Source organism: Asparagus officinalis, chromosome 2 (genome assembly GCF_001876935.1).
Source record: "Asparagus officinalis chromosome 2, Aspof.V1, whole genome shotgun sequence".
Lineage (NCBI taxonomy): Eukaryota > Viridiplantae > Streptophyta > Magnoliopsida > Asparagales > Asparagaceae > Asparagus > Asparagus officinalis.
In genome coordinates this window covers 79380752-79396924 of record NC_033795.1, presented here as the reverse complement: position 1 = coordinate 79396924, position 16173 = coordinate 79380752, and the positions used below count along the sequence as shown (strand labels likewise).

General features: G+C 38.2%; 3 protein-coding genes across 13 annotated transcripts in view; 1 reads left to right on the top strand and 2 right to left on the bottom strand.

The window, feature by feature from the left end:
• LOC109831381 (bifunctional 15-cis-phytoene synthase, chromoplastic-like) overlaps positions 1–12678 on the top strand; it is a 20919-nt gene extending 8241 nt beyond the window's left edge. The window contains exon 5 of the mRNA XM_020398708.1: positions 12514–12678. Coding sequence (XP_020254297.1) covers positions 12514–12678 — 165 coding nt within the window. The remainder of the gene's footprint in view (positions 1–12513) is intronic.
• Positions 5767–12056, bottom strand: LOC109831743 (ATP-dependent DNA helicase Q-like SIM). 11 transcript variants are annotated; one of them, XR_002244542.1, is made up of 8 exons: positions 11711–12056; positions 10787–10944; positions 9766–9881; positions 9648–9671; positions 7539–9551; positions 7252–7446; positions 6960–7149; positions 5767–6150 (listed from the first exon to the last, which is right to left on the bottom strand). XR_002244542.1 is itself a non-coding variant. In XM_020399140.1 (8 exons), the coding sequence occupies exons 5-8, from the start codon at positions 7676–7678 to the stop codon at positions 5939–5941; spliced, it is 642 nt and encodes a 213-aa protein (XP_020254729.1). In that variant the 5' UTR covers positions 7679–9551; positions 9648–9671; positions 9766–9881; positions 10787–10944; positions 11711–12056; the 3' UTR covers positions 5767–5938. The 11 variants fall into 11 exon arrangements, 3 of the variants coding, with proteins under 3 accessions (XP_020254729.1, XP_020254730.1, XP_020254731.1); XR_002244539.1 differs by having other exon boundaries at positions 6960–7446; positions 7539–7638; positions 9109–9551; XR_002244540.1 differs by having other exon boundaries at positions 6960–7446; positions 7539–9376; positions 9459–9551.
• LOC109831742 lies at positions 14249–16081 on the bottom strand. The gene is made up of 3 exons (XM_020399139.1): positions 15405–16081; positions 15165–15294; positions 14249–14704 (listed from the first exon to the last, which is right to left on the bottom strand). The coding sequence occupies exons 1-3, from the start codon at positions 15675–15677 to the stop codon at positions 14460–14462; spliced, it is 648 nt and encodes a 215-aa protein (XP_020254728.1). The 5' UTR covers positions 15678–16081; the 3' UTR covers positions 14249–14459.

Below are 16173 nucleotides of genomic sequence, written 5' to 3'. Positions count from 1 at the left end.
CTTGCGCGTGGGATCTTTGCCTGTGCCGGGTTATCCGTGGACCGCCCTTTGATCTGATCCGGGATCTATTGGAAAAATTTGGCAGAGCTTCCGTCTTACCGACGAAGTTTTGATTTGAAGCGCTGGAGAATCGACCAAGGCGAATCAGGCGCTCTTCTCGAGATTAAGACCAAGCCTGACTCTCAAAGGCACGGACGGGGAGACGGGGTCGTTCCGGACTCTCGGAACTCTCCGTTGTTTATGCCGGAAGAATCGCCGAAGATCTGGCTCGAACCCTGCGCTGAAATTTCGGGTGCTCCGTTTGGAGCCTCACAATCCGCAACAGCCCTCCTCGTCGTTGATAATCAATCGCTGTCACCCTAGCTCCTGCGGAATCGTGGCTCCCTCCCAGATCTGGATTATTATGGAGGGGTAGGTGTATTATAGGCTTGTAGAGTCGTAGTTTGTGGATAGGAATGAACAGGCCCCGGCCCCCTGTTTGTGGATAGGACAAAGAAACAAACCGATTATCCGTTTAGCTCGAGCGTGTTCTGGTTTCCGTTGCTGTAACAACTTCCACATGTTAAAAGATAAGTAAAGAAAAACAAACAAAAAAAAAAAACCCCACATGTCTTATGATGACGCCCAAGGCAGTTCTAGAAGCCAAATCTTATCAGGAAAACAGTCGGGAGCCGACATGGCTCGAGTCACATTCGACCACCCCCTCGCACATGCCGATGCCAGCTTGGAACGTATTCGGACGTATTTTAGTCTTAACTCTATTCATATGACCTCCGATTGAGCGTGATGCGAGATGTTTTGGCAAGATAACAAAGAGACCTACAACTTAATGTTTTAAGATCTCTTCTTTAAAACCACATCATCGCCAAAATCTCTATTTTCTCGCAGACACAATTGTGTATCTCGGTGGCGTAAAAACGGTAAATGGTCTTGGGTATTTGACTAAGAAACTCATCGTCCGATCTCAGAATGAGGTGGATTCGAAACTGTGTAGGAAAGCTTCACGAAGAGACCTTACAACTTTCATGTTTTGAAGCTTTTTAGACATTCAAATCTACCATGCGTCTAAATGCTCTTACTTTTACGGGCCACCTTTGGGTGTAATCGCACTTTGTGATTCTCCGAACTATGCTTATTGCGCATTTCGTCTTCTGATGACTTGTGACACTCCACATGCACTCACTTAGTATATTCGTTTCTTTCATGCCGGGCAGATAAATCCTTCCTGACTGGATCGATGACGCTTATCGTCTGTTATTTCGCCTCGAGAGGCGTACACGGGAAACTCGATAGGCACCTTTTGACGCCTACAGATACCCCTCAAATATTTCAGACTCATTCTATTATAGATAAAGTCTTGAATGCTTTGGATAGATAAGCCATGTCGTTATCTCTTCATTATTTCATTGCAGGAATCACATCAAAGGACCTGAGAATTGCCTTCAATATTGACTTTCTTCAGCCTTCAGTCTATTCAGTATTGTCAATAGCATGAATTTTGCGAGTGTTTTTTGGGGGTTTATCGTCTGACCTCGTCGAAGGTCTTGGATCTGCATTGATGCCGTAAGCTTTCGAAATTAGCTCGCCAATGACTTGACCTTTGACTGACTCTTCCTCTAGAAATTCAATCTGAACCTGAAGAACGCCTGATAATCCCCGCCCCCTGCACTTATTTTTGCGAGATGCATGCACTGACCAGCATCGACTATTCACTATAGACCGCCCAGTTGTCCCGGCGTGACTTTTAATTTGTAACGCGATTCTAACAGCTTTAACAAGTTTATACTCGCTACTGTCTGCTGCGAGCTACACAGTTTAAGCTCTTAAGGATTGGAGGACGTGACGCGTCGCGAATCGTTGGCTGCAAGGACAAACTATTTAAAGAGCTCATCGGCTGCACTAAGATCCTATCCTGAAGTTTTGTGGATGTTACAAATCCAGTCCGAGACCCACACACCACATGAAGTAGATTACGCAATGACGCGCATTTATAGAACTTGTGGAAATTTTCAGCCATCAACGGCGTTTGATAGCCTTTTACCGACTACGTTTCAGTCGGGTAGCATGGAATGTTTAGGCGTTTCCGCATGTGACTTTTTGCTAAAGAGTTAACCCTTTAGTGCCACGATTATTGAAATACGTAGACTTCCTCTTTCTCACGCTGAAGACTAAACGGCGAGCGTTATAAGGCGTGACTTTAAGTTTCTGGAACCTCAGCCTTCAACGGATTGACGGCCTTTACCGAGTACCGTTATTGAATCGGGTTGCATGCGGAATTGTTTAAGTCCGTTCCGCATTGTGACGGTTGTGCTAAGAATGAACTCCCTAGAACTTGGCTATGATATTGAATACGACGATTTTGCCATTGTATACCGGAATACGGCTACCGTAGTGGTGTTAACGCTGACCATCCCTACTAGCTTCGCGCGATAAAAGTCCCCCAGATTGGAAGTCTGGTCGTCTTCTCTCAATCGCGTTGAAACAGAACCTAACGGACAACGCGAGTTAGGCGGTGACTTACCCTACTAGTGGTTCGGAATAAAATTCCGGCGGTGGAAGTGCGCGGTTGGCGTAATAATAACGGCCATGCCACATGTCGAAATATGTGAGCTTTTGTCCTTCTACTGGTAAGAACACCACTGCAACACGCGTGTTTAGCATTTGACTTATCCCTCCTTAGCTCGGATAAAATTCCCATGCATAAAAAGCATTGATTTGTTGTACGATGTGGAATACGTAGACTCCCGGTCGTTTGTACGGAACGAACCACAGCAAGCGGGGTTTAAGCGCTGACTACTATCCCTACGGTAGGTTTTTCGCGGGATAAAATACCCCGACTTGGATGCTTGTTCTTTTTCAATCGGTAAAGGACTTAAACGGCAAGCGTGTTAGTGCGTTTGACCTTAGTCCTTCTTAGGATTCGGGGATAAAGTTCCCGTGCATACGAATGTACCGATATGAAGTTCGAGAATTGTGTCTGTTCAGGTAAGACGAACCCAAAATGGGAAGAGGAAGAATTTTTATCATTCTAATCTTCCTGGCCAACGAGAGGTAAGATTTTATTTCTATCTTCAGTTGGAAAGGAAACTCAAGTGGATCTCCCACCCCCAGAATGCGGAAATGAAACTAGGAGAGTGGATTCTCCACTCGAGGAATCGAAAGATTCAAGTAACCCAACTTTTATAGGCATTTGTGCCTGACTCAAGAAAAGGTCCTATTATATTGAGGGAAATTCTATTACGACCCTAAAACTTTATACGTTTGGCTGAAACAGGAAAAGATGAGAAGTCTTTCGTTTATCGAAAGGGAAACTCAATCTCTAGTCTAACTATCTGCGAGGTTTGACTAAGTGAAGTTGGACAATCCTATACTTTAAAAGTGATTGCTCAATTGAAAGTGGCACCTTCTCGTTCATGAAAGAAATCGAGAGGGAAATCTGGCTTTGGCCCTAACTTTTATAGGTTGACCTGAAAAGCAAAGGCAGTGGAAATACAAGTAGCGACGTAAATATTGGTTCTACTTAGCACTCGATGGAAATTTATGGATTCTACTGACTGACCTTAAACGTCAAGCTTTGAAAATGTATCATGAATGGACGGATGAAATTTTTAGTGAGCCACCCGCAATTGATTTGATCAGTAGGGGTTTTGTGAGGAGATTGATTGTCGTCAAACACCAATAGGAAGTTTTGTGAGGAAATTCATCAACAAAGCGAGTCGAATCTCGTTCAGCACAAGGAGGTTCGAACTCACATGCGCCGCTTGGTTAACACTTGTTTGTATAATCGATCGTTATCCCTAAGAAAATACAGTATAGTATTTTTCGGGCGAACTTACCCGTGTTACATGAATCACTCCACCCCCCTCTTCGCCGAAACTGCCACAAAGGTTATCATTACATTCGGTACATGATCCGCTTATCCTTAAGAATATACATATTAAAAAAAAATTCTTCCAGGACTCCCGGTCAACGTAGGAAACAATGTAGACTCATATACCTATTGGACCCCAGTTCAGGGAGCAGTTTTTTTAACTGTTATACCGGTCGAGGATGAGAAGCAGTTATATACTCGTATACTTTTTCGGCAGTGTTCATTCGGCTAATTGAGGATATAACGCCGGCTTCACCCAAGGTTTTGGAGCTATTCTTAAGAAGCGAAGCAAGCCTTGGTAAGGATGAAGATCCCTGTGGTTACGCCAGTAACTTCGCCGATCCGTCATGTTACAGCTACTCCTGATCTGGATAGGTGCGTAGCTATCTTCGTTGATTTTCAAGGAGAGGACTCGAAATAAGGCTGGAACTCTCTCGCCTTTGAAGGAGTACTCTTTTTGGAAGTCTGGGCCAGTCTCGGATCGAAGTCTCTTTGCTGCTTCGATTGGCTGTGTCGACATGTTGATTAAGTACCAACACAGAGCGCAGTGCCTTGCCTTTTACCACGGGAGGCAAAGTTCGGAGGTCGGCAGGTTGGCGCCGTCGTTGGCTCTACTCGGCGCTTCTTCCTTGGAGGATAGCGTTCGGCTTGCCTCTCGCGCGTCTTCAACTCATTCCAAGTGTGGAGCGGTGCGCTCCCATAACTTCAATATCTAATAGATAGGTTGTTATGACATTGTCTGGAGGATGACAGTCCTCCGTGATCGATCTCGGCAATCATTGCTTATCGACAACTCGCTTGATCAATATCGACTTCTCATCATTTCCTTCTTCTCATCGAAAAGTGCTCCATGATGGATTACTCTCGTCTCGTACATCAAAGAGTTAGCCAAGGAATTGATTCTCTATATCGTCCCAGTTCGTTAATACTGCGGGCTGAGACGCTGGGTACCAATCGAGGCCGGCCCGAAGGTGCAACGGAATGGACCGAACCATCAGGCTTGCTATTACGAGATCATACCAGTGGGCTTGAAGTAGATCAGATGTTGGAGTGGGTGAACCCTTCCGTCCAAACGGGTGAAGTTAATCAGGTTCACCCGGATCGATACATTCTTTGATAGGACACTGGAATGCGGAATATTTCAGCTCTCGCACATGATAGACCATTGATTTTGCTCTCGAAATCGTTCATTTTCTCTCATCCTCACTTCGGCTCGACCTCGACGATTTGAAAGAGGAATAACCGCCACCCCGACATTTCATTTCGGTGGAACCACCCCGCGTTGTAGCTGAGGTGGAGTCGACCCCCAGGTTTTCAACGAGTTTGTCAGGATTGGAGACGGTCATTCTATCATCTGAATCGCCCCTATTGCTGGTTAGCAGCAGTGTGCCGAACAGACTGGGATTCACCCAATTTTGATCTCCGAAAAGCTCGGATTGTTGGTCATTTCTTCCCTCATTCGTAGCATAAGCCCGATTTCACTTTCCGATCTTGACATGCCTCTTTCCTGTTTGCCCCAAGATCCCACATTTTGATTCTCTTTTGTGGTCCACGCAAGCAGACGACCGATAAACGATCTCTGCGTTTGTTTTGACGAGAGTTGTAACTTTTGTTTTCACTAGTTTCAGGCCCGTGCGATGCACGGATTTGTCTAATATACAAAAATTGATGTAGCAAAAGAATGCAAAATAAAACAATAATAATATATAATTTCCCTATTATCATAACAAAATAGATAAAATGTCTCATGTCTATATGACTAATGTTATAATATTTTGCTATACCAAGTAATTAGTATGCAGCATAAAGTTTAGTTCCAAACGAAATATTTAAAGCACATAGAGATACTTGTCAAATATATATATCTATGAATCAATGCAATAATTATCAATAGATTGATAAACAAAATATCCATCACAATCATATCAAGTAGTTAGGTTTCTCAACGCAAAACCACCAAAAAAATATGTAGTGCATACAAAAGTTTAGTGAATAAGGTTTTAGACCAGAATACTAAATATAAGTTTCAGACATCATGAATCAGATAGAGATTTATAAAAAAGTAGCTTAAACTCTCTGTAGAATATTATAATTCTCTCTTTCAATCTTGAACTTTTTTTGCTTTTTGTTGCTAGACATTTGCGGAGAAATCAAGTCTACTGAAACTGAGTGCTCGATATCAGATTCCAACAAATTTCTTTTGCAAGGAGTAATGTTATCCGAGGAACAAATTCCAACTTCATTGTCACAAGTGACCGATAGCGAGCCCTGTGTTCCAGCTTAACATAATAGTTAGTATGTTAATGATGTGGCAGCAAAAGATTATTGTACAATTAATGAGAAGAATCAAGAAATCAATAGTAAAGCGAAAATAAATAGCCAATCCAAAGTGATAATGGTAAAACATTGCATAAATTTGATCAAGGATGTTAATTGAAAAGGCAGAGAGAAATTGTAATTTATATGGTACAAATGGTCTCTAAATCAATTCTGAGATAACATAGTTATAATTAACACTCTGAGACCTCAAACGCCGAATGGAAAGAATTAGAGGAAGTACTATTAACTAACACAAAGTAATATGGTCAAATATGCATGTGTTTAGAAGATATGATTCGCCATGATTCTACTTGTAGTAGTTCACAAAGTCAACTACATTCAAACACTGTTTTGATGCTGAAATAAGAAGCAAAAGCTATACCTTAGCTTTGTATTAACATTTTTAATTTTATTTTTAATTTTATTTTTGTTATAGAATTTCAGTATAAAATAAGGTTGGAAATCCCTTTTTTTGGTTTCAGATATTACGAAAAAGCTTTTAACAGGTTTAACTAAATTTGAATAGGTCAGCTTCAAGTTTTGGTTCATAAAAATTACTAATATAGTAATATGGCCATCTCTTGTTTCTGAATGGATGAAAACAATTTTGTACAAACCACCAAAAACTTCATAGGTGTTTGTGAAATTTACCCTTAAAAGAATGAATTGATATCAAGCCTTAAATTTCCAATCAAAGAGGTAACAATTACATTGCAAGTACAGAAAGCTAATGAATTGTTAATTCCAGTCCACAAAATTTATAACTCACTGAAAATCGTAGGTTCGGTCGAAAGAAAGATGTCAAGATAATTTTTGTTTCCTCTGACATGTGCAGAGACTTGATAATGTCCTCACGAGCAGGAATCGTCGCTGTAGCCGTCAGGGCCATCAATGGGATGTCAAACTTCAAGAATTTTAAATTGCAAGAGCTGAAGTTCTTTCTAAGTATGGACAATTGCCTAAACATACAGAAAAAGAAATGCAGTAAAATACTCCATATTTCCACATTCAGTCTGCTACAAAAAAAGGATACTATAACATCATATAAGACAGGTCATTACTATAACCGAGGTAGATAGAATTTCTTCATGAAGAGTACCAGCAGCCAGAGATTTGCAAGCAAGCTAGTAAGCACTAAAACAGACCTGTAATCAGGTTGAAAATCATGGCCCCACTTTGAAACGCAGTGAACCTCATCGATGGCAAAGAGTGCAATCCCATGACTTTCTGCAAGCCTTGTAAGTGGTTCTGTAAGTCTGCAAAAAGAAAACCTCTGGGAATGTCGACATGGTAAATAACGACTTTATTTACCCAACCTTAAAAATATCAATCGAGAGAAAGCTTCTACCTTAATACCGTCTCAGGACAAACATAAATTATCTTATACATGCCACTCATATCTTTGCACTCAACAGTCCGGTCAGGTTGTCCAGATCCAAGGAAACATGCTGACAAATAATTAGGACATATATTATAGGACACGTTCATTCAGATAGAGCTAACAAATTTATTATAGGACACGCTCAGATAGAGCTAACAAATTTATCCAAAACTTAAAATCTCAATAGAATAATTTTATGCTATGAATTAGCCAAATAATAACTACTGAATTTAATACCAACATATTAGGGGAAAAAATAATGAATGTACCTACAGTTTTCTAACTTAAAAAATTAGAATTTAGATCAAATTCATCACCATGATTTATATTTCAATCAATTCCAATAGAAACTAACTAAAAAAAGAACTTTTTATGCAGAAAACCCTAACAAAATGAAATCAGAGAAAGTACTTGCAGTTTTCTTCTTTTCAAAGAGGAAATCTGAAAATAAAAGATTGATTACTATAAAAGAATTACTTTGAAAATTCTTACACAGAATAGTTATACAATTCTTATAATGGCAAATTATAATTCACATTACAGTCTTCACAATCTATATTGATGGTGCTTACACCCGCTTTTCCATAATGTTGTGTTTCAATTCACGAAAAAGTTGTATGGGCAAACATTATTATTTAAGAAAGTGATTGTCGAACGGATGTAAGCATATAAATACAATGAGGTTCAACTGCAATGCATGTTCTCAATTGTGATGTGTCTAGGATAATAGGATGCAGCAAGGAGCCAGTTCAATGCTGCAGGCACACAAGAATGAGATCAAAGACTTATGCTTATATTTCGTGTTAATGAGAAGTTCAAATATCCAAACTGATCCTATTACACTTTTGCACAGCCCAACATTGGCCTATTCTCGAACAGTTTAAACGCAAATTCTTCTCAAGAACTCAATACCAAGAGAACCATCACACATTTCTATTTAAATTTCACACATACAGTCAGTATTAACTTTTTCATATTGCACTTCATCCAGTCCCATGTTGACATAATAAGGTGTCAATTGCGGGTTTATAAAAATTTAGGCGTAGCTTTTAGGTGTGAGTTTCCTCGCTCTCTTATAAATGATATCAAAGCCAACCACAACCAGCGGGCATGCAGAGATAACACCCATGATTCAATGTCCCTAATTAGTCAATATGGGACTACGTAGACCCTAACATAACATGACTTCTCCCAGGTCTCATACATCTCACCTCGCTAATGCTGAACCTAAGCCTGCAACCTTCCATCAGCTATAATGACATAGGCTCCACTTGCCAGATTGGCTACAGAAAAGCTGATATCCACATTAGATGCATGATTAGCTTTGATCCAGTTATTATGGTCAAAGTTCAATCAATCCATTTACTTCCATATTATTCCCTTTATTCCATTTTCATATCTAGATCAAAATTTTCCCTCCCGATCCCATCTACTATCATTTAATCACCAAAACCGAGCCCTAACACATAATCCAAATAGCAAAAACAACAAAACTACCGATTCAACAGAAACTACAATGCAAACACGAACCACACACCTCGACGATTCTGGCGAGGACGACGACGTTCCTGGCGAGCTTCCTCGATCTATATTTTGATGGTGCTTTCATATCACATTACAGTCTTCATAATCAATTGTGAGATCATCCTATTTTGATGGTGCTTGGAAACATTTATTCTATATAGAAGCAATGAGACTTGGGGAAAACGTTCAGCTTCACTTAGTACAACGAATTCAAGTATGACAACTGAAAAATGACCAGTTGAAAATAATAATTCTGTGATAATTTGGGGAGTCCAAGGGCCCTAATCATTACACAACATCGTTATAGAACTGGAGCATCAACCGTTATAACATTCACAATAGATTTAAGAAAATAGCACTCACCTCAGGTAAGTATGACACCAGTCTTCTGAACTTGTAACTTTTCAATCAGTGGAGAAACCAAATCAGGTGTCAAAATATCCCCTAATCCTAGACCTGTATGAGGGGTAAAAAGAAAATGAGAAATTAATAGACTATATCTTCTATGCAACATTGTCGTAAATTTTATTGCAGTGTTGGATGGGACTTCACCTGCATCAGGGTCCTCAACAGCAGCTGATGGTATTCAAAAGCAAGAAAATGTCAAATGCCTTACAGAATCATATAGCAGAAGTAGTTTCAAGTAAACAGAAAAGCACTGATATAATACCTGGTGACTGGATGCCTCTTTATATTCTCTGCAAGTCCGCTAATTGTACGTGTCCAACAGAAGAAGTTACTTCAGCCGATTCCCCAGCCACAGTTTGATCAACCAGATTTCCAGCTCTGAATAATCGGAATATCAGAGACAATATTTGCGCTTTACTCAGAAAAGGAAAAAAAATTACTACATGAAGTAAGTCTTTTTACAAAGATGCAACCATTGAAAATAATAGCTAGAGCTTGGTAATCTTCCAAAATTCCATCAGAAACTTGGCATGTGAATTGCATGTCCCACAATCACCACAATTGTGTTTCGCCAAAAAAAAGATTAAAACAAAGGATTAGATTTTTTGGATCAGATTTTTTGTAGCACACACTTGTCATGAAGTTTTATTAGTGTAGAATAATAGAATATATATTCTATACGACAGTCCCTTGGACACTCATATGCAACTACTTGGACATTCATTAGACATATTCAGGACACTTTTCTGTTGTCTACCAGGTTTTAAAATGCATATTATGTGCTAATATTCAGGACACTTTACGTAGCACACACTTATCACCTTCTTGTCGTTGCTTATTCTAGCAACGGTATAGCTATACCAATTTTACTTGATCTTGTATTCTGTAATTTGAAACTTGAACAAAAACTATTTCTCCAACAACACATCAAGTTATTTAGGAAAAGTATTCATTTTCCCGGACTGTGAAAAAGATTGATTACTATGGAGTAAACTAATATTTAGTTACAGAGTCATATAATAAGAAAATGAAAGCACAAAGCATTTTTTAATGAAGCAATTCATGTTATAATATGTTTTACCTTGATCATCAGTTCTCTTAAATCAAATACCGACATGTTTGCTATTTGCCTAACCTCACGATCAAATAACTAATGAAGCACTTCCAGTGTAATTAATAACTCTAATCTGTACTTTGTATCTGTTTAAGATTTTAGGTACATGATAATATAAATAGTGCATTATGTAGTAAATTTATAATCTCAAGTTTAGTAGATCTAATACCTTGGCACAACCACCTTCACATATTCATGACAATAGTCACACCTAAATTTGCCCCCATCAGACTTTGCCTTCCTCTTACACTTATTGCAAGCATTCAAAAATCAATTATATTCTTTCTCAATGTATATAATAGTCGCCAACGTCACATCGGTGCACGCCTGGTTTATAAGAAGAGGAATATCATAATGATATCCACCTTATGATTATAAAAAACAAAACTAATTAAAAAACTGAAGCCGAATAAGAAAGGGAATCAAGAGATACATATTCTAATTTTACTCATGGGTCATGATGTCTGGAATTAAACGATAACTTTTACAATACTTTCGAGTCATGCAATAACACTAATGGAAATATAAGAATGAAAATAAGTATTATTGTTCACTTTACCTCTCGAATTTCACGTAGCTCATCTAAATTCTTTCTTTCAGCCGATTGCAGGAAGTTGTCAGAGATAGATTGTGATGCTTGGCTAGATATTTGACTTAGCATTTGTGATGACTCTCCTCTATTATCAATGCTGAACAAATTATTCTTTAGTAACTTTTTCAATTGAATATGATGTTCCTCTTGCATTTATTTTCTGAAACTGTTTCAATACATCTCCCTTCTTTTCTGAATTGTTATAGTTTAGGAACAGAAGACCGGCTATTTTCTTAAAAAAGAAAGCATCCTAATTGCTAAAAAGTGAGCTTTGAATTTTCAAAAAAATAAAAATAAATAAAAATTTACCTGCTCATACTTAGACTCAAGTTATAAGATCTAATCTGTGGAGTCTAGTCCAGTTTCAACAGCCATCTTTTGTACTTACAAACCATGAGACCAAAATCAAGCTATCTTTTCAAGTTCGTGAGTAAGATCAAAAGCTCAAAGAATAATTCGTAGCATAGCAAGTAACAAAAAGAAAAAGAAAAATTCGCTCACATGCATGATCTTCTTCTCCAGATCCATGAGGGCTTCTCGAAGGGCTAAGGATCCCTCCCTTGACATTGGGATCGGGCTCGATCTTGTGAGGCCACGGGTACTCGTGCTTCACCTTCCCCTTCTTCACGATCTTGGCCATCACATTCACCATCCTCCTCCTCCTCCTCCTCAAATCAACGCTCATCGCTCCCGATCACCGCAGAATACTAAGAGTCACTCCAATCACTCCACTGCTCGAGCTCCGCAAGAGATCCGAGGTCGAAGCCTTGGAGCCAGAGGAGAACGCCGCAAGCGAAGACATCTTTTGGGGGGGGATCGAGCTTCGATATGCGGGGGCTAAAAAAACCCTAGAACCCTTCCTAAGGCAAAATACTCAAAATAAACAGCCCCTAAGGCTCTAAGCGGAAGCCAAAGCGGCATTGGAGAAATCGAAGAGCTATTGGTTTTGAGGAAATGAAGAACTGGGGAAACGAAGAGTCGGTCTTGGGAAATGAAGAACTGGGGAATTGAGGTGATTGCCATGTGGCGTTTATAATTGTATGAGTTATTTTTGCCAAGTGGCATTACCTAGGGTAACACTTATTAGTAATAGTATATAGATTGTGTAAAGATCTTATAAAAAGATTATCTTTTTGTTTTCATTGTAACGACCGAAGTTGTAATGAATACCGCAATGAATACATCAATTTTCGACGCAAACACACTCATGTGTGCGTTGAGACTTATCATTTTTGTAGTGAAATTTACAAATAGTGTTTTGAATCTTATGGTATTTGATCGTTTTTGTGCAATGCTATATGCAGGTTTTGGCTTCATTGCTCTTGTACCGCAAGATATTAGACTCCATCGAGAAAAATGACTACGATAACTTGACAAAGCGTGCAAATGTTGGGAGGACAGAGAAACTTCTCATGTTACCTTTGGCATTTGCTAGAGCTACTAACATCTCAAAAGTTTCTATACAATAGATTTTCTAGAATAATGATGAGACATGCATGAATTGATCAGTTCTTGTTTGTAAGTTTATCGCAATCGTATAGGAATTTTACCAAATTTATTATCTACTTTTACCAGTTGGCTTTTTGCAGAAAACACACCAGAAAACCATATAACAAAATGGGAGAATTTGTGACCGAGAATGAAATGAATGGTGGCATGTCCTTTTTATTCGTTTCAATAGGCTCAAAATGCCAGAAAATGATCCAAGGAAGTGTCACTTATAGTTTTAATCCATACTTAGTCCGGTATTTTGGAGCTCCATGCATCTATGACCAGGAGATGCATAACCTAAGACATGCCAAGTTTTGTGCTAAGAACTTCAAAGCATATAAAAGTTGATTTTTCTTAAAAATGATTTATGTATGCAATGTAACTCACTCATCAGATTTGAATTTATACCAAAAGGTATCCATTCAAAGTTCATCCTAGATGGGTAATTTTTTTAATTGAAGTGCTTTATGTATGCAATATAAGTCATACATCAAGTTTGATTTTATACCAAAAGGTATCCATTCAAAGACCATCCTAAAGCGGTATGTTACTACAAACAATTTTAACGGCTTTCCAGCACACTCGAAAGCGAAATCTTTTAATAGTCTCTCAAACTGATAACTGCAAATAAAACTCAATTCAGATATCATTGATGTTTACCTTGAAAATCCATATAAACTTCCTCAAATGCTTTGAAGACAAGGGGGGATTCGAGACAGTTGTATATTTCGGATATTTAGCATGAGAACACGGAAAGTACTAGGAAAATCATTAATAAAACTTTTTTTTAAGATAGATGGAAAAAATAATTTGTTATGCCTCTTAAAAGTCCATTTACTCTTGATGCGTGTATGTATGCAAACATGCGTGCTCACTAATACATGCGTATCAGTTGAATTTTGGTTTCAATTTAGCCCACTCTTGGTGTCCATTTAATACAAACACAGCTAATTTCAAATATGTATTGTTGTTGTTTAGTTCAGTCCATATCATTTCATTATGATTCCAAATTTTCATATGTAAGGAGGAAGTAGTAGTAAATAGCTTTTATACCTCCTTCAGTACTTCATGGTCCCCCTTTATCAGTTCTCATCAACTGTAAAATCATAATCTAAATCCTTTTTTAGAGTTAATTTATTTGTAGAGATTAGTGATAAATTTGAAGAAGATTCAAGAAAGATGGACATACTTTAAGGACCACTTTCACTTAAGTAACTAGAAACATAAATTACAACTTCTTTACTTTGAGGGAAACAACTTTGAAGATAAAGATACAATGCCTTTTACCTACTTTATTTTCCTTTTGAGAAAGTTAAATAAGTTGCAAGGAGCATGAGAGAATAAAGAAACACAGAGGTCAAGGTCCCATATAAGAAAATCAAAATGATGGGGAAAAAAATAAATAGATATATGATTGGAAATTCTGTAGCCAAATTGCTGCAATTATCTACTAAAGTTGTTCACTATGAGGATCCTAACAAAAACTTTAAACTCATTCACGAAAAGTGCCAATAACTAAAATAACCAAAGTTTTAGTAACAAAACATATATTCCATTGCCAAAGTTAGTATTGTTCATAACAATCATTTCCACTGAAATAGTTACAAGAATGGACATTCTCTCTTTCTTCCAAGAAAACATGAAAGAAAGACAATAAGGCTTTTTTTTCTCTCTCTCTTCACACACTCAATAATAAGAGGTATACACATCATTTTAGCAAAAAATAGAAAAGTAAGAAGTTGCTAAAGAGAAGCTACAATCATGAATAAGTTCCCCATATTCCTTTTGATGAATCCTTATCTATCTTTACAACTCTCTTTTTTGGCTTTCGGTTAGTGTTTTCGGTAGTCTTATCTATAACTATATCAACCTTTACAATGTGATGGTCTGAAGTCCCTTTTGATGAAACAACTCCATATGATCCTGGAACAAACTTGTAAGGTGAATTTGGTGATGCTAGTATGTAATCAACTCTCGTCCCATATTTGCAAGTCCCTTGCACATCTGAAATTAAAGCAAGAGAATACTTTTGTTTGAAATTTGTAGAATGAATCAATTCCTTTGAGAGAATATATGCATCTAGTCAAAAGTTAGGCTAAATTACACAAAACCTTTCGAACTTTGTGATTTCTCCACAAAACCCCCTGATCTTTGTAACTAGGAAACCTCTCGAACTATTTCGAAAATCTCGTAAACGAAGTTAACATGTGGAGTAAAAAGTATAAACTACCCATTTGCCTACTGTTATTGAAAAGGGTACTAGAGAAGGTATATTTAGTTTACTGGAGTAAAATTGTCCAGAAGTTGTCAGGTGCAGAGCACGGGAAAACTTAAAGTTACTGTCATAGCGAGACAAGTTCCAGAGGTGTTTTATGTGATTCATAAAATTCAACGGTTTTTTTTTTAAATCCCTCAAAATTTACGGGAGCTTTGTAAAATTTACGCAAAATATCATAGCAATTACCTTGCCCTTTCGCAACCATGACGACGGATTCGCATTCGCCTGCAAAATTCTTGGCATCTGAATACTGTTTTCCTTTGAGAAACTTCATCACTTCAACTTTTGGTGTTGGCTTTCCTATCTCCTCATAATACTGTACATTTGCATAATATCTTCAATCATATATCTTTGCATTCAAAACATAGAGGGAGAATAAGACACATATAACTGCCTTAAAACTTTATGTAATGTTGGTTACTGTACCCTGGCAATATCATTCCATCTTTCAGCAGAGTAATCAGTTTCATCGAGGGAATTGAGTCCTCCGACTAAAATGTGTGGAGCATCGCTTGATCGAAGAATTGAACTGATTTGCTTCATTCTCCAGTTTTCATCGAGATGATCAAGATGTGTGCAGTGGATATTAACTTCTCCAGTTCTCGGGATATCTATTGTTGCCCTCAATACATTTCTGTATAAAAAATCAAGCGATGTGTTCAATTTCTTGTGATTTATCATCTTTCTGTTACTTTGCATCTAAATTTTTCGTAAAATCTAGAGAATTCAATCATGCAAGTAACTGAAAAGTTGCATCGATGTGAAATCAGTATATCAATAAAGAGTTCTGTTCGGTGCACATACGATGTCAGGGACCACAGACAAATCGACAGGCGAAGTCTAAATGCATAACAGCAGGCAAAACGTAGAAAAGCAAACGTTCTTGTGATTTCTCTTCAAGCCATTGAAATTTCTGGCAATCTAAGAAATCAGAAATCTGCATCTTTTTACGCTCAAGACAATAAATTTATGTTGCCTTGCATCTAAATATGTTGTAAAATCTACACAATTTAATCAAATATGTTGATTTTGTTTTTCTGAAAACGTCCATGAAATCAGTATCACCACATATTTATGTTTACGTACGGTGTGCATATCCCTGAAACCATCCGAAGGCAAACACTTATGCAGGGCCGGCCCTGGGGTAAGCCCACCAAGCCCCGGGGCTGGGGCAACCCAGGGCCGGGGGGCAACC